The sequence below is a fragment of the Falco biarmicus genome, chromosome 5 (assembly GCF_023638135.1).
Source record: "Falco biarmicus isolate bFalBia1 chromosome 5, bFalBia1.pri, whole genome shotgun sequence".
NCBI classification, from domain to species: Eukaryota; Metazoa; Chordata; class Aves; order Falconiformes; family Falconidae; genus Falco; species Falco biarmicus.
In genome coordinates, this window is record NC_079292.1 from 68,314,354 (window position 1) to 68,340,190 (window position 25,837).

Consider the following 25,837-nt stretch of genomic DNA (forward strand, 5'->3'; position numbering starts at 1 on the left):
GGGTATCAGCTTTACTACCTGGCGGTGGATGCTGGATGTGTGAAACTGAGTGCGTAAGCAAGGCTGCTGAAGTGGTGCGCACAGAAGCCTGCATCACAGGAAATCTTGGCCTGAGAGAAATTGCTGGTGAGTCACTGCCAGTCCCAGCAGTTGAGAAGCACAGGAAGGTTATTGTATCATGCCACTGCCTAGTGTCAGCAGTGAGTCATGTATACTTCTGCTGCAAAGGGAACGATGCACATAGATTTTGAGAGTTAAATTCTTCCTCAAAATAAGTTATCAAATGTTCCAATAAGGCTATCAGATTATCTTCTAGGAAAATTAAGGTATGTTTAGTGTCTAGGTGCCATATGCTTAAATGTTACTTCCATTATTATATCGGTAATACACAGATTTATTTCAAGGAAATTATTTTTCAGACAAGAACTCGGAAAGAAACCTCATACTAGCAACAGCCTTGAACTGTTATATTTAAAATAGATGCTAGAGATTGTCATGAAGTTGTACTACTCATGTCTGTATTACCAAAGTACAACTTTTTTTGGGTACAATAAAATATTCTGAATATCTGTATGACAATACCTTCCCCCCCCTTTTTTTTTTTTGGGGGGGGGGGCAGGGGATGACAGGGACACTAACATCTCCACAGAAAGGCTGATTACCACAGCAAGGCTTGTAGAGAAATTGTAGAGAAAAAAAAACCAACTTGCTAAATTAAATGATGTAGCCAAGAGAAGAGCGAACAAAACTTTGGACTCAAACCCTCCCCTTTATTTTTTTTTATGGGAGGAAAAGGGACAGAAGCAACAACTTCCCGGTTGAGAACAAATTTAGAAATTTTGCACTGAGTAATGCTACTCAGTTTCAGTAGAAAAAAAATCTGGCTGGTAGCTGTAGGTAAGTGGGGCTGGATATTATGGAGTTCATTACAGTAACTAGCTCCTGTGAGCTACTAGATAAAATACTATTTTTAAAGTACATAATCAAGATTAATTCACTGTATTTGTTATGTGCTTCTATACAGTTTAAAAGATTTAATACAAAACCATTTTTATTAAAAGTCTGGTTGTTACACTACCACATACATCAAAATGACCATTACTGCCCAAAGGATTGCTGATTTAGGTTGGAGAAAGCAATGGTGGGAAAGTGGTATAATCATGATTTTTTTTCTCAGAGATGTGATTGCATCACTTGCTTAGGTGTTCTCCAGAGCTTTTACAAAAATTATTATATTTTAATAAAGGAAAGGTTGCACTTGTATGATTATAGTCCCCTATTATATATTGCATTCTTCTGACAGTAGCTGCAGTTTGAGCTTATAAATTAGTTTTCAGTAGTTCAAGTAGTGATTTTATTTTTAAAGAAAAAAAAGCTTTTTTTCACCTATTCTCTATAATATACCCTTTGAACCCGTTTAATGACTGGCTATTTTTTCAACTGCTGTCACTTAAACTAAGATGGTTAAATTGGCACTTTTTTTCTTGAACTGTTCGTGGTAGGTTAATCAAAGAGGAGCTGCTCTATCCTTTCCTTGTAAAATTAATCAAATAACAGGGTTTTATTTTTAGGGTAGTACATAATGTTACTGGTATCCTTTTATATTTATTGAATGTTGTATATCAGGATTTTTAATGAAGTTTTTCTCATAAAACAGAATCACAATAAAAAAACCCCAACAAAGTACTGTAACAAAAAAACCCAACCCCCAAACCATGCCTGCAATGGAGTGCTGAACTTTAAAACTGGCTTTTACTTCATGATGTAGGGATGCATATCGGTTAAAAAGAATGATATGACTAAGGTATATGAAGTACAGATGTAAGATCTGTTCTTTTGTGAAACTTGGATAAATTGAAACACATGTTAGAAAAAGATAAAATTATAGAAATATTTTGTGTGCATAACTAGAAACACAGAGCCATATTTGAAGACATGATGGATTTCTGCTTTCCATTTGTTGGACTAGTGTGTAGTTCCTTCTTTTCTGAGATTGAGATTCTTGGGATTTCATCCTAGACACCAAAGTGAAAATTTCCAGGTTCAACACTACCTCCTCTACAACGTTATCCCTGCTATTCTGGAAACTGAGGATAGAAACATGCTTTCTGAGGAAGGATTTTTCCATCCAGCTTTCTGCCTACCTCTGTGTAATAACTAGGGACTTGACCATAAGATAATCCTAAAACTATGTAGATTAGCTTTTCCCCTTCCTGTCAGTTGGAGTTTGTCACTGATGCTATTATGTATGCAGTTACCAGTTGAGGAAGGTACTCTGTATTTGGGGATACAGATGCAAACAGCAATCAATTAGTCTGTGGCAGAACAAGGTGGCAAATAGATGTCTGCTTTCAGTAGCAAAGGGCATAAAGCAAACCAAAGGTAGTTTTCTAATATCTTGTCCTCCAAGAAGAGTGTTTGTAAAGAGAAGTTTCTAAAAAGAACAAAACAAAACACAGTTTTCCCCCAACACCAATACCAACAGCCCTGAAAGCTTAGGTGCATATCTGGTCAGGGCTCGTTAGTCAGGAATGGCTATTGGAAATTATACGTATGGACTCCAGCTGCATTAATGGGTCTGTGAGGAAATCTTGAGGTTTGTCCTACTAGGTAGGGACAGGCTTGTTCTAGTAGGTTAGGTTAGGTAACTTGGGGATATGATCAGAAACAAGGAACACATATGAATCTTGAAGAATCTGGGGCACTTCATTTTGATTTGTAAATTGCCTGCTGACAAGGCCAGGTTGGATGGGGTGTTGAGCAACCTGGTTTAGTGGAAGATGCCCCTGCCCATGGCAGGTGGGTTGGAACTAGATGATCTTTAAGGTCCCTTCCAACCCAAACCTTTCTATGATTCTGTGACAATCATAGAGTAGAATAAAATCATTTAGGTTGGAAAAGACCTTTAAGGTCATTCAGTCCAACTGTTAACATAGCACTGCCAAGTCCACTACTAAACCCATGTCCCTAAGTGCCACACCTACAAATCTTTTAAATATCTTCAGGGATGGTGACTCAACCACGTCCCTGGGCAGCCTATTCCAATGCTTGACAACCCTTTCAGTTAAGAAATTTTTTGTAATATCCAATCTAAACCTCCCCTAGTGCAATTGAGGCCATTTCCTCTTGTCCTATTGGTTGTAACCTGGGAGAAGAGACCAACAACCACCTACCTACAGCCCCCTGTCAGACAGCTGTAGAAAGGAATAAGGTCCCCCATGAACTTCCTCCTCTCCATGCTAAACCACCCCAGTTCCCTCAGCCATTCCTCATAAAGCTTTCTTTCTAGACCCTTCACCAGCTTTGTTGCTCTTCTCTGGACACGCTCCAGCACCACAGTGTCTTTCTTGAAGTGAGGGGCCCAAAACAGCACAACATTTGAGGTGCGGCCTCACCAGCGCTGAGTACAGGGGAAAGATCACTGACCTGGTCGTGCTGGCCGCACTAGTTCTGATACAAGCCAGGATGTTGTTGGCCTTCTTAGCCACCTGCTGGCTCATGTTCAGCTGGTCATCAACCAGCACCACCAGGTCCTTTTCTGCCAGCAGCATTCCAGCCACTCTTCCCCAAACCTGTAGCGTTGTGTGGATTTGTTGTGACCCAAGTGCAGATTAAAGCACTGAGCCTTATTGAACCTCATGCAGCTGGCCTCAGCCCATCCATCCATCCTGTCCAGATCCCTCTGCAGAGCCTGCCTGCCCTCCAGCAGATCAACACTCCTGCCCAACTCTGTGTCATCTGCAAACTTACTGAGGGTGCATTTGATCTCCTTGTCCAGATCATGATAAGATATTAGAACTGGCTCCAATAACTGAGCGCTGGGGAACGCCACTTGTGACCAGCTGCCAACTGAATTTAACCATTCATTTACCACCACTCTTTGGGCTCAGCCACTCAGATTTTTTACCCATTGTAGAGTACACCCTCCAAGCCATGAGCAGCCAGTTTCTCCAGGAGGATGCTGTGGGAAATGGTGTTGAAGGCTTTAGTGAAGTCCAGATAGACAACATCCACAGCCTTTCTCTCATCTGCTAAGCAGGTCGCCTTGTCATAGAAGGAGATCAGTTTAGTCAAGCAGGACCTGCCTTTCATAAACCCATGCTGGCTGGGCCTGATCACCTGGTTGTCCTGTACATGCAGCATGACGGCACTCAAGATTATCTGCTCCATAACCTTTCCAGGCACCGAGGTTGGACTGGTAGGCTTGTAGTTCCCTGGATTCTCCTTCTGGCCCTTCTTGTATATGGGCATCACATTTGCTAACCTCCTGCCAACTGGGACCTCTCCAGTTAGCCAAGACTGCTGAAAATGATAAAATGATAAAAAAACCCCAAAAACTTGCATTATGGGGCCTTCATTCTGCTTCCCATCCCTGTTTTCAAGCTCAGGGGGCTGGGTACCCAGAGAAAGCTGGTCTTACTGAGGGAAAGAAGGCATTAAGTACCTCAGCCTTTTCCTCATCCTTTGTCACTGTGTTTTTCCCTGCATCCAATAAAGGATGGAGAGTCTCCTTAGCTGTCCTTTTATTGCTAATGTATTTAGAAAAACATTTTTTATTGTCTTTTATGACAGTAGCTGGATTAAGTTCTACTTGGACTTTGGCCCTTCCAATTTTCTTGTTACATAACCTCATGACATCCTTCTAGTCCTTCTGAGTTGCCTACTCCTTCTTCCAAAGGTCATAAACTCTCCTTTTTTTCCTGGGTTCCAGCAAAAGCCCTCTGTTCAGCCAGGCTGCTGGTCATCTTCCCTGCTGCCTCATCTTTCAGCACATGGGGACAGCCTGCTCTTGTACCTTTAAGAGTTCCTTCCTGAAGAATGTCCAGCCTTCCTGGACTCCTTTGCCCTTCAGGACTCCCTCCCAAGGGACTTTTGTCAACCAGTCTCCCAAGCAGGCCAGAGTCTGCCCCCTGAAAGTCAGGGTAGCAGTTCTGCTGACTCTTCTCCTTCCTTCTCTGAGGAAAGGAGTCCTTTCCCTAATTCTTTCTAGGTCCCAGAATATATCCAACAGGTGAGGAGAATCTAATCTGGGGCTTCAGAACCCACCTTGTTCTGTTTCCCTCAAATAAAAAGTGTAACACTAGACAAATGAGCTTTCCAGATTTTCAACGCTACAAGCCCTTTTCAATTTAATTTTTCTTCTAGTTTTGAACTAACACTCTTATAAAACATGTAGTTCTGAGATTAACATCTGTGTTCAGACACTGGTGCCATGCTTAAGCTCTTGCTAGAGTTGGTGGATTGACACCTCGAACTCACAACAGGGAATTTGTTCTCCTTTCTGTCTTGACAGTTGTTCATCCAGATCGATCAGAAGATTAAGATGCTTCTCTGAATAATTTTTAAATGCATATCACTTGGTTACAAGGTGATTTGCATAAATGCGCTTGAACCAGAATCAAAATACTGAATTGTACTGCATTTTTATTCTTTTTATCTCTATTTTTGCAGATCTTGGACAGTTGTGTATTGTCAGTCTGGTATATAAAGAAGCAAGAGAGTTCAGTTATTGCTCTGCAAGAAGCCTAACAGCGTGACATATTGCTTTAATGACCATGTAGTAGTGATTCATGAGTAAGTAATTCCTGAAAAAGTTTATTAAGAGGCAGTATTCGTTCAGTGGGAGATTCACCCTGAATGATTTTACCAACACAGTCTACAGCGACTGTCCATTTTGATCCATGGACAATGCAAGACTATTCTGTGTTAGATACTTTCATGCTTATTGCAGTGGACTCAGATCTGCTTTATGTTCTTCTATCTATTCACTTGATTCCTGGAGTGATGTGCAAGACACAGTATTAAAACTTTTCACTGACAAAAGTAGTTCTAGCTGTCAGTCCTATTGCAGACTACCCATTTTAGCTTCTCTGATTCACATTCTGATCAGATGTATCTCTGGCATACTAAGAACTCAACTTTCCGCACCTGATGGCTTGAGCTGCCAGAGGGAATTGCCTCTTGCTTTGAAAATTCTTGTACCTAGCAGAAAGATGTCTGCGGGGAAGAAACACTCTTCTAAATGGAAGGACTTTTCTGTTTAAGTATTTTCATCACATTCTAGTATCCAATAAAGGTTTTCATAGTGAAAATCCTTGACTTAATATTTCCAAAGCAGCATGTGACCCTTGTATCTGTCACTATCATGGTACGTCTATCAGAAATTTGAATGCCTCCTGTTCAGGTAGGTTGTACTAGGCCGCCTCATTTCTAGAACTATCTAAGTTCCTCTTCATGCTTTGCTGTCACTTATCTCTTGAACTCCTTCAAGGGGTATTGTGTTGCCTCCTCAAGGTCACAGAAAGCTCCTTTAGAACTTAATGTAATGTGCTGTTTTCTGCTTTGCTATCAGAGGTGCTGCTGTCATTTCAGCGTGAGGGTAAGTGTCAGAACATTGTGATCAGAGTTTTTTTACATGTTCTTTCACAGGGACAGTGATTACTGCAGTCATATTCTAAATTTATCCTGAAATACTAGTAAGGCATTTGATCTGCCTGTCTTCCCAAAACTATACTCGGCATAAGAGACTTCATGTATCCAGAAAAGAGTGTTTTCAAGTCTGTCCCTTTGTGAGTGCAGCCAATATTTTATGGCAGAGAGCTGAGAAGATAACATGTGTAATGTTGAAAAGCCACAGGTTTGAAAAGGCTTAGTTGAGTCTCACTGATGATTGCTGCTATTGCAAATTTTGTTACAAATGGGTTTCTATTTTATTCTTTCTTGCATTTCAAAGAAAATTAACAAAGTTATGAAGATGGAAGGGATGCATATCTTCCATTTGGGAAGAACTTACCTTGCTTGTGAGAACATCAAGCCCTAATCTTGCAAGATAGACTTAAAGTGATTCCTGCCATTGTGGCTGACTGCTGTGCCACTGATAACTCTAAAAAAGCCTACTCTACTTACTTAAATAAGGGAAAATGAGTGAGGTTTTGGGGGTTTTGTCTGTATATAGCAATGCACAAACTATAGTCCTCTACGTCACTGATGATGTACCTGCGTACTGCTCTTGTTGCAGCTGTCTTTGTAGGCCTTTTGGATTTGGGGCCAATTGAGTATGTAAGTCTGCAGTTATTTCTTACTTGGCTTAATACAAGAAAATCATGTGCAAATGCTTTTCCAGGAAACTTGTTTTACTTTCCCTGAAGAACTGATGATATGGCAAATGTGAGAAGATGCAATGCTTACAATTATGTATGGGATAGAAAGCAGTTAGGAAGGTATATTAGAGAGGCTATGAACAAGTAAAGCAAGAATGAAAGTATGACTGTGACATAGCCGAATTGGTCCCATCATCTTCTGAAACAGTGGGATGAGATGTTGGGCATGCAGGGCCTCTTCACGCTGTAGTCATCTCTGTAAGATGACTTTTGCCTTGCAAGGTTAGCATCTAATCAGCACAAAGAAAATTATAAGCAGGCTGGCAAAGTCTCATTCTACACATGGTCTGTGCAGCAAGAGGCAGTAGTTGGTTATCTCCCTATCTTGGTTGAACATTGTGCAAAGACTCCATGGGCAAGAACTTTCTATGTGTCATGGAACAGCCATATGTTGTTTGAAATCCTGAATGTCGTATGTTCTATTATTTGACTAAGGATCAAGTCCTTAGTGCAGTCTTCTTACAGTTATGGCCATATGTGGTTGTCTGATGCTTTTCTTGCTCAAGAAAATGTCTTTGAAAAGCCAACAAACAAAACACCAGTTAATTTCAGTGTTTTCAGCTTGCTGGTGAGCCACTGTCCAGATTTTATGGTTCTGTCTGATGGAGCTAGCAACTACTCCATTTCTTCAGCTTAGCAGCTGAATATTGGGCTTTTGATATCTTGTCTGGACAGTAACTCAATTTCTGGAGGCACAAGTTTGGAAAGAACACTTCCTGGTGTAGTCATCAATCCGTAGTCTCTAGGCACTGGAGATCTCCCACTACTGCTTGCAGGTGAAGGGTGCCACTGTGCTGCATTCCAGATTGACAAGGAAGAACAAACTATTGTGTTGCTGGGCAAGCAGAAGTTGGCAAAGCTTACAGTTTTATTACACCACAGCCTACCTTGTAACTGTTTCTTTAGTCCTCAGCAGTCACAAGCTTGAAGTATTCAAAAAGCTTTAAAGGTCAGGCCAGCTCCATGCTTTATCCCTTTACATGAGAGACAGAGGGTTTATGCATGCAGATGCAATTATCCAAAATATTTCAGTCAAGATATTCTTGCTGAGATTTATACTGTAATATCTCCGAACCAACTAGTATAGAAGAAGGTTTAAACTGCGGAGGTGTTGGCAAGGGGAGGGTGATGTGGATAAAGTAGTCACGGCTTTCTTCTTGTGCGTCGATTTTTCGAATACTACTCTTCCAATATAAATCATCAGCTGGTTTTCCTTACTAGAGCACAGTGTTGATGTATGCTTGTATCTTGGAAAATACTGAACACAAGATCAAAGGTTGTGTAGCAGAGCACCTTTTATCTTGGATGGATTCTTTGCATCAGCTAATGGAAGGATACATTTGCTGACTTCCCTAATTGAGGTGACTAATAATATGTTTTTGCAGAGAAGCTCCTGATCTATGAACAAAATGAGTCATGTTTCATGTAGATGCTCTTAATTTGAAAATATTAGACATGTATACATATGTAAATGTTAAAATTCTCCTTCCCTTAAGTATCCTAATGATTTCTACTTACTTTCAGGGGATGAGAGGTTCAGAAAAGCTGAATTTGCACCTAAGCACCTATTTCATGGGCACAACGTTTAGAAATAATCAATACTGTGGATTAAATCGGGTGTTTTGCATACACATGAAAAATAGTGTAGGACTGAATTCTAGAAGTTGTGTTGTGGCTGGCCTGAGTATAGATCAGTCTGATGTTTTTGTGTTGGCTTCTTTTTTTATAGAAACTTCTTGCATGAGGATCCATTTTATCAACACAGTTTGTAACAAAAGAAGTTTGTGCTTGCCAGACAGGGGACTCAGAAACTGTAAAGAACTATTTTACTACAGTGTGTGAAACTGTGTATATGCAAGGACTCTTGTTTCCCCAGCAGCATAAGAACAAATAATCAAAGCTCATATCTGCTTATAAATAAAACATGATATTTAAGTAGTGTAATGCTAACCCAATTTGGACAGCCTAGCAGGAAAGAGAGGTTAAAATCGTATGGAAATTTTTGATTCTGATGAGAAATTCTAAACATTTGGCCTAATCCCCAAATTCCTGTTCTCAAGAACGATGAGGGGCACTTCAAAGAATCCAGTTTCTGCCTCCAGAATCATAGCGCGCTGACACTCAAAGCATGTGAAATGTAGATGCAGGAAGATTTGCCTGAGAAAAAGCTTGTGAAGCACACTAAACTACTAATGTAGATGTACCTTTGGAAATTTAACCACATGGTAGCTGGGACTAACTGGTATGACTTTAGAAATAATTTTCCTCTGAATTCTGTAGCCTACTAGACCAATTGTGGTATCAGCCACAGAGCTCAAATTCCCTTAGGAAGCGGGAGCACTGTCAGAATTACATTCATATTTCAGAAACTGATAGATAAACTGATGTTTTTCAGAAGTTTACTAGGTTAGCCTATACTTAATCAGAATTTTTATTCTTATTGCACAGGTATGTGCAATAAGAAATTTCTTCAGAATAAGGTACGTATCTACTGTGCATCAGGTATTCTGTAGAAACTGCCCATATACATGCTTTATTCCTTGAATATAGAAATAGCTTACGTTTTTTCTTTGTAACATAAACTGCTTCATGTTTATCATAGGTAAAATCTTTCACGTGGACATTTACCACTAAATAATTGGTGTACTGCATTTATTCTGTTTTACCTTGCAGCTTTTTTTATGGATGTACCTCTACACTTGGTATGAGGTGATTGAATTGCGGTTTTGGTTCTTCTGTGGCTACAGGTTTATTAGGTAGTTTCTGACCTTCTTACTTCAGGAGTTTAAATTAATTCCTGCTGGTTTGCTTGTGTTTGGTTTGGTTTTTTTGTGGTTTGGGTTTTTTTTTTACAGACAGAGGCGAAGGAATTAGGCTGCTGCATGCTGCCCCCTTAAACCAAATGAGTCAATTTGCGTTAGTCTAGTTCAGCTGACAAATGTGTTACTGACAAATTAAGCTCTTTACCTGTAGCATTTTTTTACCATCTTGCCCTTCTGCTTTCTCAGAGATAATGCAATGTATGGTTGTCTTTAAAATACAAGTCTCTATCTTTGACTCTCACAAATTAAATCCTATTAAAATCATAGCTGTATTTTGTATCTTAAACTAAACATTATGAAAATCACCCAATGATTTCCATTTAAATAAGGGTTTTGAAGCCCCATATCCATCTTACAGGGAGTATGTAGCATTTCTGGAATCAGCAAGTTCTGTTTTATCACAGCCCTGCTGGACACCTGACATTAGCCCTTTTTTCAGTTTCTTTGCGTGGGCTGCAGCTGAATGTCAGCAGGGACTCCCTCAGCCAGCCAGGCCTTTGCTTCTGCAGTGCATTCAGCAGAATCTATTTCCCAGAAGTGCCGCCAAAACATTAACTCTTTGAGAATGGGAAAGAATGATTTCCCATAGTGACCAAATCCTATTCTAGCGTTTGCCATGTGATCTCTTTTGAGCTGAATGTGGTTCGTCCTCTTAAAAATGTTTGAAGTGTTTTCATTGTAAAGAACATGAGAGGAATCATCGTAATGCGAAAGTTTATGACTGTGTCTGCGGATTTGCTGGCAGTAAGAGGACATTTAATTTCTGTCATTTTCTGGTGATGTACATTTGAGGGCAGACCTTACTGAATTGTCTTCTGAAATAAAATATGTCATAACTGTTGTATCTTTTCTTTCCAGACTAGTAGCGTTGTAGTCATGATGATCTACAGACAAAAGTAAGGCAGTGTTTGTATGTACTACAAGTACATCTGTTTCAGACCTGGAAGGGCTTTTGTAGCTGAAAGCCTGTCTTTTTTCCCCCCAGCTGTAAAAATAGTTGGCTGAATAAGATTAGCTGTTAACTGGCATCTTGCAGAATTCTAGATTTTTGGTTTTGTAATTTGGTAAACAAATTACATCTGTTTACTTTTTAATTTTTTTTCTTTGTCCCTGGGTTGAATCCTGAAAGATAAATAAAGAAATATGTGATATGTAATAAAAAAATGCAAACCTGTCCTATATCTTTCCAAGCAGTTACTGTTTTCTACATGAAGAACAGCTTGGATCACTGAGCAGATTTGTAGAAAACTTCCAAATACATGTACATCATAAGCTGTCATTCAGTACAGAATGTACTGGCATTGTGGGTTAACAGTAGAAGTTGTCAGGTAATTTTCAGTAGCTAAGTTTGTCAATAATATTTTTATAAGAAACTTTTATTGAATCTGCTAATTTCAGCAAAACTTCTGTTAGGAAAAAAAAAATCTTCCCTGTAGAGTGGAATTTCTGATTAAAAATCAGAGAAGGGTGAGGTGCAATCAACCCCTGAGCAGGAAGTAGACTTGGTCAGGGATGCTCAGTAGAGTGTGGGAGATGCTAAGGGGTTTCTTGGCTAATTCAGACAAAGACCTTGAGCTGAGATTCATCTTCCCTTTATGACACCATGATGTGGGAGATGTAGATTTAAATTCTAAAGTGAGTAAATATTCAGATAGATACGTGTACAAAGCAGAATCTCTCAGGCCCTTCTATAAGAGTATGGTGTTACAGATGTAACCAAGGACAGTTTATTGCCTACTAACTAGAGTCTCATTTGGGAAGTATGAAGATGATTAGTAAGAGCTTGAACCTTTATCTCCCAGGCTGAAGCTTTTCTAACACAACACTAACTATTGTAGTCAGACTGCGCTGTTTCTCCCTGTCCTTCCCATCACCCTGTATTCTCTTGCTTCTGAATATGAGTCTTCAGTGTTCTTCAGTGGAAGAGGAGGGGTTTTTTTAAGTTGTTGAGTTTTGAAGAATGTAACGATGCTTCCCACGTCATTGTGACACCTTTCTGTGACACAGTATCGCATAATTGCATTTTATGTTTTCCCTTGTTGCTGGGAGAGAGTAGGTTCTTCTCTTCCTTTTTGTTGATTGTTAACAGGCATCTCTTGAACATACCAAATTTTGTCTTGATATTCCAAAAATTAATTTAATTTCTATGATTAACCTACTTAGAATTTAAATCCAGGAGATTAAGGAGAAGTTAACCACATATGTGTTGAGTGCCTAGGTGCCTTGCCTGTATTGCAGAACTCACAGTTCTAATTTAGGCATTTAGACTTCTTGAATAAAGTATGGGATTAATTATGTACCTGATTACGGTAGTTACAAAGACAGTATCTGCAGTGTGAATAGCCTAAATCAGGCAACCAAAACCAGACAGACACATGCATATTGGAATCTTAAACATCATGGCTTGCTAGGTCAAACTCTGTTTTGCAAAGATGAGTGTGGAAATCCTTTCTTTAAAAAGCATGTCACAGTTTAATCCTTTCTTTCAAAATCATGCTAGCAGCAATGGCTGCCTCCTTTTGATCTAAGGTCTAGGGTTAGAATACAGGTCTTGGCTGTAGAGTATCAAATTCCTTTCTCTCTCTGAGTATGTTAAAATGCACATCCCCCACTACCTTTAGAATGGCAGGATGATAAACATTTAAGTTAATTGGAGGTATTGCTATTCAGGTCTTTCTGTTCTTATGCGTTCTACTAATTAGAATAAGAAGCTGTGTTCTTTTTAGTGTTTTCTGTCAGGCCTACTGCATCTTTAAATATTTCATGCAAAATGGAAAAGCTTCAACAGGGAGAGATGAAAATAGCTGCCTGCAGCAAGGTTCTCAAACTCGCCAGTTTAGCAATGGGTACATTGCCTTATCCTGAGACTGCAACAGCAGGACTGCTTTGTGAACCAAACATAAAGAACTTCTATTATCATTGGCTGCAGTCATACTGTAGGTTGGAAACTTATCTAACTAATCTTCCCAGGTGTGGGAAATGTGGATTTGAATCCTGTTAGGTGGAGGCAAAGACTGAATCATGTTCTGCTACTTACAGATGTAAATTTTGTGTTGCTGGATGAAAGGTAAACTCTGTCTCTCTGTAGAACCTGGTTAACAAACTTTTAAGTTGCCCCATGTAAGTAATACAAGCAGAGGAACACCCAGTAAGAGGTTGTTTGCACATTGCCCTTGTAGGATTTACATTTGAGGTGGGCCTGAAGGGGCTTAGATCTGTCAAAAGAAAAGTACATTGGGCATAACCAGCCCTACAGAACTGTACTCACAAAAGTAGCTTTGTGATTTGCAGGTGTAGTTATAATTTGCTTGAAGACCTATTTTCATTACTTGAAAAAACAGAATCCTTAAGGTCTGAAATAAGAGCAATAAGCTTCAAGCAATGTACAGGTTCAACATAATTGCTTTGACTTTAATAATGTTACCTTTATTAAACTATTTAAGAAAAGCATGATTGGTACTTACTCAGCAGAGTATGGTCTAACGAAGCTCAGTGGTATTACAAAGTATTTTTACTTGTTTATTTCTAGATAAGAAGTTTCAACAATATTTTTCAAGTTTGATCGAGGTCTCTAGTCAGGTCCTAGAGTAGGATTAAGCATCAGTGGCTAGTATTGCATGAACTTGGAAAATATTTTGCCTTTCTGGGATAGTCACTGATTTAAAAGTGAAGTCTAAGAAATGGTTGAGAAGCTAGTAAGACTTGCCTGCTCCTTCAGAGGAAAAAGGATATTTTCTTTGAAATTATATAGAAGACGAGCTATGTTAACTGAAAAAGTAGTTTATTTATGATGCCAACTAATAAAGAGTTTTGTTCCATTATTCTGAACATCATAACAAAATTTTGGAAATCAGAGAAAAGAACCCATTTTGCATACGTCTTGCATGTTGGAAAGGAGTGGGTGTCAAAAGCATAGAATAATTTTCTATGGTGAATTTTCCAGTTACTTTGTACATAATGAAGTTTGTTCTCAGCTGAGGAGTTCAGAGAACAGTGATAGTAATTCATAAGCTTGGTGCTAACCCTTCCTCTCCCCCCACCTCTTCATTTTTCCTGGGAAACTGAATTCAAGACACTTGCTGACCACTCATTTGGGTGTTCCAAACTCTCTTGTCCTTACTTAAGGCTGTTGGGTATCAATAAATACTGTTTGTCACTGGGATTAATTTCTTTTTTTCACACCACATTTCTGAATTGTATGATAGATTTTGGTTCTTTGACACTGTTGTGGTTTAACCCAGCAGGTACCTAAACACTGCACAGCCGTTTGCTCACTCCCCCTGCTCTCCATGGGATGGGGGAGACAATTGGTGAAAAAAAAAAGTAAAATTAATGGGTTGAGATAAAGACAGTTTAATAGGACAGAAAAGGAACAGAAAATAATAATGATAATGATAAAAGAATTAGAATGTACAGAACAAGTGATGCACAATGCAGTTGCTCACCACCCACCAACCGATGCCAAGCTTGGTCCCGAGAAGTGGCCCCTGGTCAGCTTTTCCCCCATCTTTATATGCTGAGCATGACGTTGTGTGGTGTGGAATATCCCTTTGGTCACTTGGGGTCAGCTGTCCCGGCTGTGTCCCCTCCCAGCTCCTTGTGCCCCCCCAGCCCGCTCGCTGGTGGGGTGGGGTGAGGAGCTGAAAAGACCTTGGCTCTGTGTAGACACCACTTAGCAACAACTACAAGATCAGTGTGTTATCAACATTATGCTCATCCTAAATCCAAAATACAGCACTGTACCAGCTATGAGGAAGAAAATTAACTCTATTCCAGCCAAAACCAGGACAGACCCAAAAGTTGCATGGAGGCTTTTCCAGCTTTGGGGGAGATAATTTCTGTGGGTCTGAGACACAGTTTTTGCCTATGTAAACTGAAATGAGATTTCACAACAGACCAAATGGTAAAAATACAGGAATTAGGTTGTGGTGATTTAGTCCACTGATGTTTATAAATAACCCAAGTTTCATTTGGAGACAACACTGAGTAGAGGAAGTAATTTCATGTAGTAGATGATGTGGTTCTTCAGAAGCAGCTCTTTTCTTGCCTGGGAGAAAGGAAGTGCTGAAGTGGCAGTATGTGGAGAGGCAGGTGGAAGCATGTAGGAATTTGTTTATTAGCTAGGAACAACACACAGCTGGGCTGTGGGTAAGTAGAGCTTCTCAAATACAAATGGAATTAACTCATGTGGAATTGTAAAGTTGTGTCTAGTGAGGTTATTGTGTAAGTTTAATGAAATTTAAGGATGTTCTCACACTACTGCTTTTGTAGTGCTTCTGATTTTATTGGTGTTCTATAGGTACAGATGAGGCAACCCTTTTCATGAGTGCAGTCAGTTTTCTCTTACAGCTTGATCAACATACATTAATTGAAGAGATGTGGTAGTTTTGATTGCCTGCCTGCATGCTGGAATGTTTGTGGTAGCACTGCAATTTTAAGGCTTGGAGTTTGTCTGACATTCTCACTTTGACTGTGGTTTGGAGAAATGACAAGAAATGAAAATTGGAATCTTTAATTAAAAAAAAGGGAAAAAGTGATTTCTAAAAACATTTTCAAAATCCATAGATTCCCTTGAGATAGTTCTTTTCTTCTCTTAAACTGCTAAAAGCTGACTTGGAAATAAATCTGAGCATCCACCAATATATAAACACAATGTACTTTTTAGAACAGAGTAATTAGTTATTCCCTCACCTAATACACCTTTGCTATGTTATCACATATTTTGTAACCTAAAGTGTAGTTTTAGATTAGCAGAATTAGTATCTGCCAACTATTGTGTTATTTAAATAGAAGAAAAGACAATAACAGCATCTCAAATGGACCATGAAGCTACAAATTTAAATTTATTTCAGTTTATGCTGATACCATAAATGATGGTTCCATTTTCTTCTCCACCAGCTCTTTGACTGCATGTTCCCACCCCTACTTCGCACCAGGATCAGCATCAGTGTAGTCACTCCCATCAACTGGATCAACGATCTGGCTGGAAAGACGTTTTGTGTGGTTTGGATGGGGCTGAATTTTTAACCAGGTGACATTTTGGTCCAGCTGTCAGTACCAGCCACCTAAGGAAGGACAGAGAGCTGAATTATTCCTTTTAGCGGCAGTGTGGACTTAAGTGAGCTGATGGTAGAACAGCACCTTCGGTTTTGAAAAGCTAGGCCAGAACACAGAAGGAGGGGAAGTACTCTGTGAAGTACTGAACTTTGTAAAGAAAGTGGGATTGGATTGCCTTTATGCACCATTCTATACAGCCAAACTAACCATTAGCATTTGTAAAAGAGGTTAAAGATAGATGATTGTGCTGCAAATACTGTCTTCTGTGTATTGTCTTTTCATAGAATTGCAGGATGGTTGAGGTTGGAATAGACCCCTGGAGGTCAGCTGGTCCAACCTCCCTGCTCAAGCAGTGCTGTCTAGAGCTGGTTGCCCAAGACCATTTCCAGGCAGTTTTTTAGTATTTCCATGGAATTTTACATACGAATTGTATAAATATATTCTTGAAGTAGTACTTAAATTCAAATCCTTTTACATTTCATCTTTTCACAAATATTTGAGAGAAATGAAGTACCTGGATTTATGTCAAACATACTCATTTGGCACCATCTTTATATTATAGACCTGAACAGTGTGTGTCTTGCGTCAAGCTTGATCATAGATTATAACTAATTCTGACTAGTACTTTAATCCTAGTGAATATTGGAAGTAGCTGTATTGCAAACACATTTTTGTAATGTGTAAAGGTAGACCCCAGTGATCAGTCCGTCTGACTTGTTCACAGACTAAACTGTAAGTACGTCTGCCGCTCTTAAGGGAGTATAGGAGTATCACTTGGTGTGTATGTCATCCTTGGTAATCAGATCTTTGTTGTGTGTTAGTACTTGTCGGTTATTGTCTTGATAATTCTGTCTTGCTGACAAGAAAACACGTGTGTATCTAAATATGAAGGGAGGACTTTTTTCTAGGTAAACTGCTTCTCCCATATTATCCCACTGTATTCACAGGATTTAGTGTCCTGCAGAACTACAAATTACTGCTGATCATTTGATTGATCAGTTCCTCCTTGTAAGGTGGCAATTTCTGTTCTGTACTAAAATCCTCATACATAAAATTGTATGATGTGACCCTTCTCCCCCATCAGCATATATTCAGCTGTCTATAGTTATAGTTCTTTCTGACATGCTGAAGTGTCTTCTGTAAGTCAGCTGGGAAATCTGTGCTGTATGTAGTGTTAGTGCTAAAGACCTTGGGAGTCTTCATGGCTGATGACATTTTATTAGACGATATGTAAATACTAATAATCAGGTGTCCCTCTGCTTTGCCAAGATAGTAATTCTAGTCTGGGACTTATGCAGAATTCTTCTATGGGGTACACAAACATCTGGAAAAAAAATACTTTAAGCTCTCAGCTTACTGACAAATGCCTACTGATGTTTTCCTGTTTGAAATAGTGGCTCAGTCGAGTTGGTGGAAGTGGAAGAGTCACCCAAGTAAGAGGTTTCTAGTGTTAAGCAACTTCTACCAGGTATAAAATGAGGGACTTGAAATTTCTGTAGTATAATCCAGTTCCACCTCAATTCTGCTTTCAAAAATGTAGGTCTATTGGTGTTCTGGTTTCCTCATGGTAGTTCAGGAGGACAGGCATGGGTCATACTATTCTCTTTTTCTCCAGTGGAGGGAATCCTCTGATTTTATTTATTTATTCTTTTAGCATATGCAGATGACTATCCAGGCTCTCCAAGATGAGCTTCGGATCCAGCGGGACCTGAACCAGCTGTTCCAGCAGGACAGCAGCACTAGAACCAGTGAGCCCTTTGTGGCAGAGCTCACAGAGGAAAATTTCCAACGACTTCATGCAGAGCATGAACGCCAGGCCAAGGAACTCTTCCTGCTACGTAAAACCTTAGAAGAGATGGAACTGCGTATTGAGACACAGAAACAGACCTTAAATGCACGTGATGAGTCCATCAAAAAGCTGCTGGAGATGCTGCAGAGTAAAGGTCTGTCAGCAAAAGCCACCGAGGAAGATCATGAGCGAACAAGACGGTTGGCTGAGGCAGAGATGCATGTGCACCACTTGGAAAGCCTTCTTGAACAGAAGGAAAAAGAAAACAACATGCTGAGAGAGGTAAGTGACCAAGTTTGGGTTCATCTCCAATCTTAAGCTCTTCTCTGTCTCCTCCATTTCACAGCTTTAAGGAGAGAATCTTCCATCCTCTCTAAAAGTTATCTTTTACATTGCAAACTTGACATAATTTGTCCCTGTTTTAAAACTTCTTTATGGCTTCCTTGTGTGTGCTTTCTGGGGTTTTATGCTTTAGGCCCCACTTTCACTGTAGTCTCCATATGAAGCTCTGGAGGTGAATTTTCACAGATTGTAAAATTCATTCTTCCATTCTATTTTAGTGTGAGAGAAAGTAGCTACCTGTATTTAGGAGACAGCTGAGAGAAATCTTTGCAGGAGTAATGGATGATTGCTCTACGGTTTCCATGGAAACACTCCTCTTGCTGTGAAGGGTATTTGATAAAACTATTGGGTGCCCTGGATGCACAGCCAAAAAAAAGATAACTTAAAGGGGACATTGCTATACACATAGTAACCCCTTCCCACCATACCTCTGAAAACAGAAAAGAAAAAACATTGTTATATCTGTATTGCACCTGTATTGTATATCTGTATTGTAGAGGAGTACAATGGCAGGCATTCTTCACTATTAATCATCCTAAACTAGTCATAATAAAATCCAGGCTACGTATAACCACAGAATCATTTAGGTTGGAAAAAACCTTTAAGATCATAATGTCCAACCGTATAAGCATCTTGGAAAAATAAAGGACAATAAATGAGTTGTTTTGTAGCCAGTGTCATTACATTTCTTTATATTGTTAAATGTATTTTCCTCTTGTCAACCAACCTCCCAAAGTATTCTATTATTAAGTTCTGAAAGGCTAGTAATTCAGCATGTGTTGTGTACGTACTCAGGTGTGTATGTATATATGTGTATTCACGAATGCTAAGTTTTTCTGTAAAGATTAATTTACATCTATATCTAGTCTGAATGCATGAATTGATAACTATACAGGTATGTGTAACACATATATGTGAATCTAATGACCTGTTCGGGGCATTGTATGTCTACTTTGTGGTTTAGCTTTTTTTTTTGAAAGCCTGGCACACAGACAAAATTGAAGCCCTCTGTCTAAGAAGCCAGGGAAGCAAGGTCTGGCACAGAGGGTTTTGAGGTGTGTTTGAGCAAATTCTACTTAATACCTCTTATTCATATATTTTCTGTGGCCTGACCCATTGTACTTGTGCTCTTGCAAGCATTTATATAAGAAAGCTAGAGCCCATTGCATTTCTAAGCCAGATTTATGCCAGATTTATTTTTATAGAGCAGTAATCTCTTGAGTGTCTGGAGTGAAGATAGTATGATTCCAGAGTTTCTACACCATGCTTTTTCCTTTATTTAGCAACCAATGATAACTGTGTTCCAATTCTTGTATCTATTTCAGGAAGAGCCCCAAATGGCTTCCATTTGTTGCTGCTTTAAGTCCAGCAACATAAATGAAAAGCTGGCAGGAGCTGTGTAATTTTTTAGGAATGCAGTTACATTTTTTTCAGCTATAGATGAGTAGACGTCGAGGGATAAAAATTCTTGTTTCATTCACACATATGTGGAAATCATCAATCATTTAAATCCTAGCCTTTATGGTAAAGGGTTCCCTGGGGAAGGTAGAGATGAGTTACTGACTTTGAAAGCGCAAATGCTGTTTATCTAATATTTTAAAATTAATGACTCCTTGCTGCTTACACAGCTCTAATCCATTGAGAAGGGTAAGCTGGGCGTGCTGTAACTGGTAGCTCACGCCATTGATACGATGTGGGGTCCAGTCTAGTAGCCTTGGGAACATGGTGCCACATGCAGAGTTGCCAAATTATCTCCTTGCGGAACTGGGTCACATCAGGAAGGGTTTTGTTAAGTACCCTTGTGTAAGTGCCCACGTTGAGCTCTGAGCTAGACTGAGCTAATTGAATCAGGCTTGTCTGCATGAAACTCAGGTCTCATCCTTGGGGCTCCTGGAAGCTGGAGAAAATCAGGGGATGTCGCTGAACTCTGGCTGGTTGTATCTGACTTCCTGAGCATCAAGTTGCTCTGCTCTGCAGGATCTGGTTCAGAGTTGTTACCACTGTTCTACATTGGAAGTTGTCTCTGTGCAGGACATTTTAGGTGTGTCTGCATCACCCTCCTCAGCTAATCTTCTATTACATCTTTGTCTGTATTTCCATAGCTTTGGGTTATTTTAGCCCTTTGCTACCCCAGGTACAAACTATGAACTTTTTGAGCTGCCTTGAAGAAGTCAATCAACTATCTTCATGGTTCTGTATCTAGCATTCCCAGGATCTGGAAAGGCATGCTAAATTCTTTTTTAAATGCTGCTGTTAGAGGGGGCATTAGTATCTCAAAGGGATTTGCATGAGCTTGGGAGGCCAGCATTTGTACTTCCTGTTCTAACACACTGGAAAAGCTGAGAAAAACCTAAATAGCAGTTTTGACCATTTTAGCTGAAGCACTTCCTGAGATGTCAGAACCCACTAGTACTGCTTCTGACTTCACAAGTGTGTCAGACATCTGGTAAAAATCTTTACTGGGAATAATAATAAAGACCTGCATCTTGAAGCAAAAAGGTATCCCTCCATTTTTCAATTTTGAAGCCTACATGTAATTCAAAGCATGATGTTGAAACTCAGGGTCATCAGATGGTTTCTTGGCCTGACAGTGAAGGTGCAGTGGCCAGCAGTTTGAAAATTAAATACGAATTCATTGATTTCTTCAACTATTGCTAGTACTGTGATTGTACTGAAGATTGCACTGATTTCCTAAGGAAAAGAAATTATTAGAGAGCTCAGACTTACGGTTCTGATAAGATCATAACCAAGGAATAGCTGACTGGTTCAGGCCAGCGATCCATTTCATCCTCTTAGTGGCCACATAATGGCCATGTGCAGACACCCAGGTAAGGGTAAGAACAAGATAAGCATGATGCTTCTCTGTAATGCTGTCCCATCTTCCCAACTATTTGCAGATGAGGGTTTTCTTGATTTTTTTTTGGTGTCTTGTCAGTTTAGTATCCTCCATGGATCTGCCATCCAGGTACATGGTCATTGTCTTCTTGAGCCCCTGTAAACTTTTGCAGCTGTAGCATCATTTGGTAAGTGGTTCTGTAGGCCTACTATCTGTTGCAGGAAGAACCAGTCTCATTTCTTTTGAGTTTGAACCTGTCTCCCAGTAGCCTCATTGGCAGCTTCTTGCACTGGAAAATACAGAGAATGAGTGATTGCTACTCACAATTTCAGATTTGTCATATCTCTTCTGTGTTCTCTCTTCTTCCAGGCTGAAAAGTCCAATGCTGCTTAATTATTCCTCATATAGAAGATATTGCATATCTTTGAACATCTCCCAGAGCACTGTCTCAGTCTCCCATACCCATGTTCCTGCAGATATTGAGACGTATCTCCATAAGCAATTTGACTTTCTTGGGCTTTTCCCTAATATCCTGGATTCTGGGGAACTCAAGCGATTTTTCCATACAAGTGTGTAGGAAAGGTCCTATATCTAGCACAGGATGCATTTGGCAACTCACTAATACAGAGGACAGTCTCTCATTAATACAAAATAATGAAAAATTAAATGTCTAATTGAACATCTGAACACAGGGATGGATCTGGATGCCCTAACTTCAGCAGATGAAAGTGTGGCTGCATACATTCCTCTACCCTAGAAAACAAGCTTAAGCTTCATAGTTTATAAAAAGATAGCTGCTGTTTTGACTATCCCTTCTTAAGTCTTAGTGAAAATTATTCATATTATTGTTGGTATTCTAGACTTCACTTTCAGAAACAAAATTATTATCATACCAGCAAGAAATACTTGACAAAATCCAGCAGCTGGGCTACAGCTTCCAGAATAGCTCCCAAGTTACATTAACTGCCACCTCATTGTTCGAGACTCACCTGTTGCAGAATTATCAGTGATGGCAGTGACAGCAGATAGCTCTAAAGATAACGAAGCTTGCTGTGCTCTTCTTGAAAACATCCCTGCTCCCCTCCCCCCCATCCCCCCAAATGCTAGATGCACTGAATAGAAATAAATTTTTCTCAGCTACACAGAGTACTAGACCAAATATCAGTGCAACTTATGGCAGAATATCATGTGAATGTGTCCATATCTGGTGTTCTAGACACTTGGAGTACTACGGACAAACTATGATTCATAAGGACAGTCCAACATCATTACACAAACTTGGTTAAACCTTTCTCTTTGGTTTGTTCATTACTGTCTGTCTTCAGGAATAAACATCTGAAGAAAACTAAAATCATACACCTCTGGCATCACAATCAGTAAAGAGGTAACTTCTTGAAAGTTTTTGGATAAAGATTTTAGTCCAGCTTTCTCATCTGCCTAGAAGAAAGGATAAAACCAAAGCTTTCTGTATTGGCTCTACCCAGGGGGAACAAAAAGAAGTTGCTCATCGTCTGTTATGGTCAGATATTCGCCAAACAACTTTGGCAGTGTTGTCCCACTTTCTTACTCCTTCACAAGTGCTATCAGCACAGACTTTACAACAGTAGTTAATCTGATGACCTGTTTATGTCTGGGTTGCTACTGGACATGCATACTCTGCAAACCAAATACACCTTTGTTCACAGCACTCTATGGCATATACTAATCGTAGTCTCCAAGATATACTGGCATATCGCTGCTTTCTCTTGCTCAGGTAGGGATATCCTTTGGTGTCTCAAATCATAAGAACTAAGGAGGATCCCAAATGTATTCCCTTCTTTTCATTGGCCAGTGTACTTACTGGTATCTACCGAATACACCTATGAAGCCATCAATCCCATCTTGCCTTGTATAACATAAATTGAGAGTCCTGGTAATATACATGGCCCCAGCTATTGCCTTTTCCTGAAAAGATGCAGCAGAAGTCATGCACAGTGCCAGTTGTTCTTCCTTTGTAACAGTTTTACCACATATTTGTAATGAAGGATTACATAAGTCCTGCAAGTGGTTTGTGATCGGCTGTAACTGTTGTCAGTACCTTCGGCAGCAGGTCAAAACCAGCTCTAAGTTAAACTGTGATCTTGTAGCTGTAGCATTCTCGTGAGAAAAGGGAGCAATTATCTCAAACTTCGAGGCTAAGCCGGTACTGAAGGTGGTGTGAGGTGTTCATTGAAATATCAGTGTAACAGAATGTCAACATAGTTAATCATAAAGAATGAAACAGCCATTTGATTTGATAGGTAAAATCGGGACAGTTATTCCCTGAACGGTGAACCCGGGTCTGGGACAGATGGCCGACTACAGCCTTTTATTCAGAAACAGGGGGAAGGCTCTTTGATCTGGAAGGTTTCTTCAGGTGTCAGTTCTAGATTCAATGTTTGCATGTTACAGTGGTGTGGCACAACGAAGGAACCAATGATAGCTTTGTAACTTGTGTCGCAAAACCTGTGTTTGGTAGTAAATGACAGTTTTGATTTTTTTTTTTTTAAATAATAATCGGGCCCATTCAGACAAGGTCAATTTTTAATACAACTGAGTGCACAAGTGAATTAAGGAGTTAGGGATGTGGCACTTAACAAATAAAGGGTAGCTTTGTATGTAAAGCAGTCACTGAAATGGGTCATTCATAAGGGCACTCATTGACAGTGAACTTAAGGAAAGAGGCTATGGCAGAAAAAGCTATCATTTCTTTTCATCTTCAGTGTTTGCTGAAACGGCGACCCCACAAAGTCCTGTTTGTGAACTGTCTTACAGCTATCTAGCATGGCCTTATTACAAGAGCTGATATTACAAGAGCTGATCCCTGTTTGTAGCTATTTGACTCTTAACAGTGCTCACTTTATTCTAGGAAGTAACACTAAATTTCTGTGAGCATCTTCATTATGCCTCCACTTAGGGCAGGTGCCTGTCAGAGCAGCGAGCAGGCGCACTAGGCTATAACATATGTATACTTGACTTCGCTTTAGATTATCAAACTTGATGTGATGGCCAAACAGCAGCAGCAAGGAGCTGAGAGATGAGTGAGAAAGGATGGATGTGCCATCTAAAGATACCATTGAAGCACTGCTGAAATAAATGAAGAGAAAGGCCGTTTGCCTTATCTGACCAGTTTTTAATTAACTGTGACAAGTTTTGCAAAGAAGTTCTTTTTCCAGGCATTTGTTAAAGTTCTTACCCTTTTCTGCTCCAGGCTCAGAGAAGGGTTTAGAAATTTTAATTGGAGCAATTAGAGTTATCTCAAAGAACACTTTCTTTTTCCTGTTCCAAGACTTTGCAACGTAAATAAAACACGCTTGCAGAGAGAATTTTTTGTTTGCTGGAGTAGACACATTCAATAACTGGAAGTCTTACTACTGTCATATGAGGGAAGATCTTTCTGATGAGTTAAATTAAGTTTCTGCTTTTTCTATTGCTGCTTCATTCTTTTAACCTTTTAGAAGAGGATAGCAGGGAGAAGTGATTTCAATCAAGGTATTTTAAATCATTATGTCTTTCTTAGAATCACTTGTTTGGTCTACGAGTACTTCTGAAACACATAGAGCTTTTGTAGATCAAAATTTGAAAAAATGGGCTAGTGCAACTTGAGAGTATGCATAATTTATTCTTTATACATTTTGCTTTTTTTGGTACCATTGTAGTTTGGAATGTCTTATATGTGACTTTATGAAAAGAATGACAGTTGAAAATATGTAAACATATATAAAATTATTTTAATCTTTCCGCAGTTCAGAGGTGTGTAGCTTGATAGTTCTTAGCAAGTTGAAAAATCAGTGTGTAAAATAACATACTTGTTCCACGTATTTCCAGACTACAAAGAAATCATCAACACCACCTGATTCTAGTATAAAAAAATTCTGATTTTTATATGGCCATTTAATAGGTCATAGGAAGTAAGTAAACGGGAAAAAGCAGAACTGCAGTCATCTGTCAGGGTGTTTTTTCTTTATTGTAGTTATGATCTCATCAAACTGAAAAAAATTTCAGTGGGTTTATTCTTATGCTTTTTTTCGCATGGGGGCAAAAACTATAGAGATTTAGTATTTTTAACTTACTTTGAATTTTTTTTTTCTATATGAATGAGCTTTTTTGTCTTCAGAGACATTTTTTTATTTCTTTTTATTCATACAAGGGAAAAATCCTAACTAGTTCATTTTAGCACCTCCATCCCCCTCTAGGTGGGGTTTTGTTATATTAGATGATTTTCTTTGTCAATATGTATTACATGATTTGCTTTGTTACAAATTACAGCGTAGGTATACTTTCCTTGGAGATGTTAATATTATCCTGCACTTTTTCTTCAGTAGAAATGAAATTTGTGGACTTTTGTTTCCGCAAGTGTGGAACTTTGCAGTGGAAGAGAAAAAATAATTGAAAATGCCATTAACAAGTTGGAAGCTAATTTAAGTGGAAAAAAATATGCATTTTCACTTTAAATAAGAGGGAAGAAAGGAAAAATGAGGAACTAATAGTACATATGTGAATAAAGTTCTACATGATTAAGATTTTAATATTTAATTGACTTTTCTTTAGCTTTTGAATTCACGCTTCTGTAGTCAGTTTTCAACACAATGGCTTGCTACTTGAAAGTAATAGGATGATTGGAATTGGTCTCATATTTATCTTGCTTTTACTGTAATGCTGAAGTTTTGAGGGATTTTGCTTTTGTTTCTTGCTGATTGGAATACTGAGATGAACTGGAAGCTGAGTTTTAATTTTCACTTTAGATGAGGCTTTTGTTGACAAACTTAAGTGTCCTAATATCTGAGGTTTTCATCAGATTTAGAAATCACTG

General features: G+C 39.2%; 1 protein-coding gene across 12 annotated transcripts in view; it reads left to right on the plus strand.

The window, feature by feature from the left end:
• Nucleotides 1-25,837, plus strand: part of ERC1 (ELKS/RAB6-interacting/CAST family member 1) — a 302,175-nt gene that overhangs the window by 48,610 nt on the left and 227,728 nt on the right. For all 12 annotated transcript variants that reach the window (XM_056340446.1, XM_056340448.1, XM_056340450.1 and 9 more), the window contains exon 3: nucleotides 17,694-18,110. In XM_056340446.1, coding sequence (XP_056196421.1) covers nucleotides 17,694-18,110 — 417 coding nt within the window. The remainder of the gene's footprint in view (nucleotides 1-17,693; nucleotides 18,111-25,837) is intronic.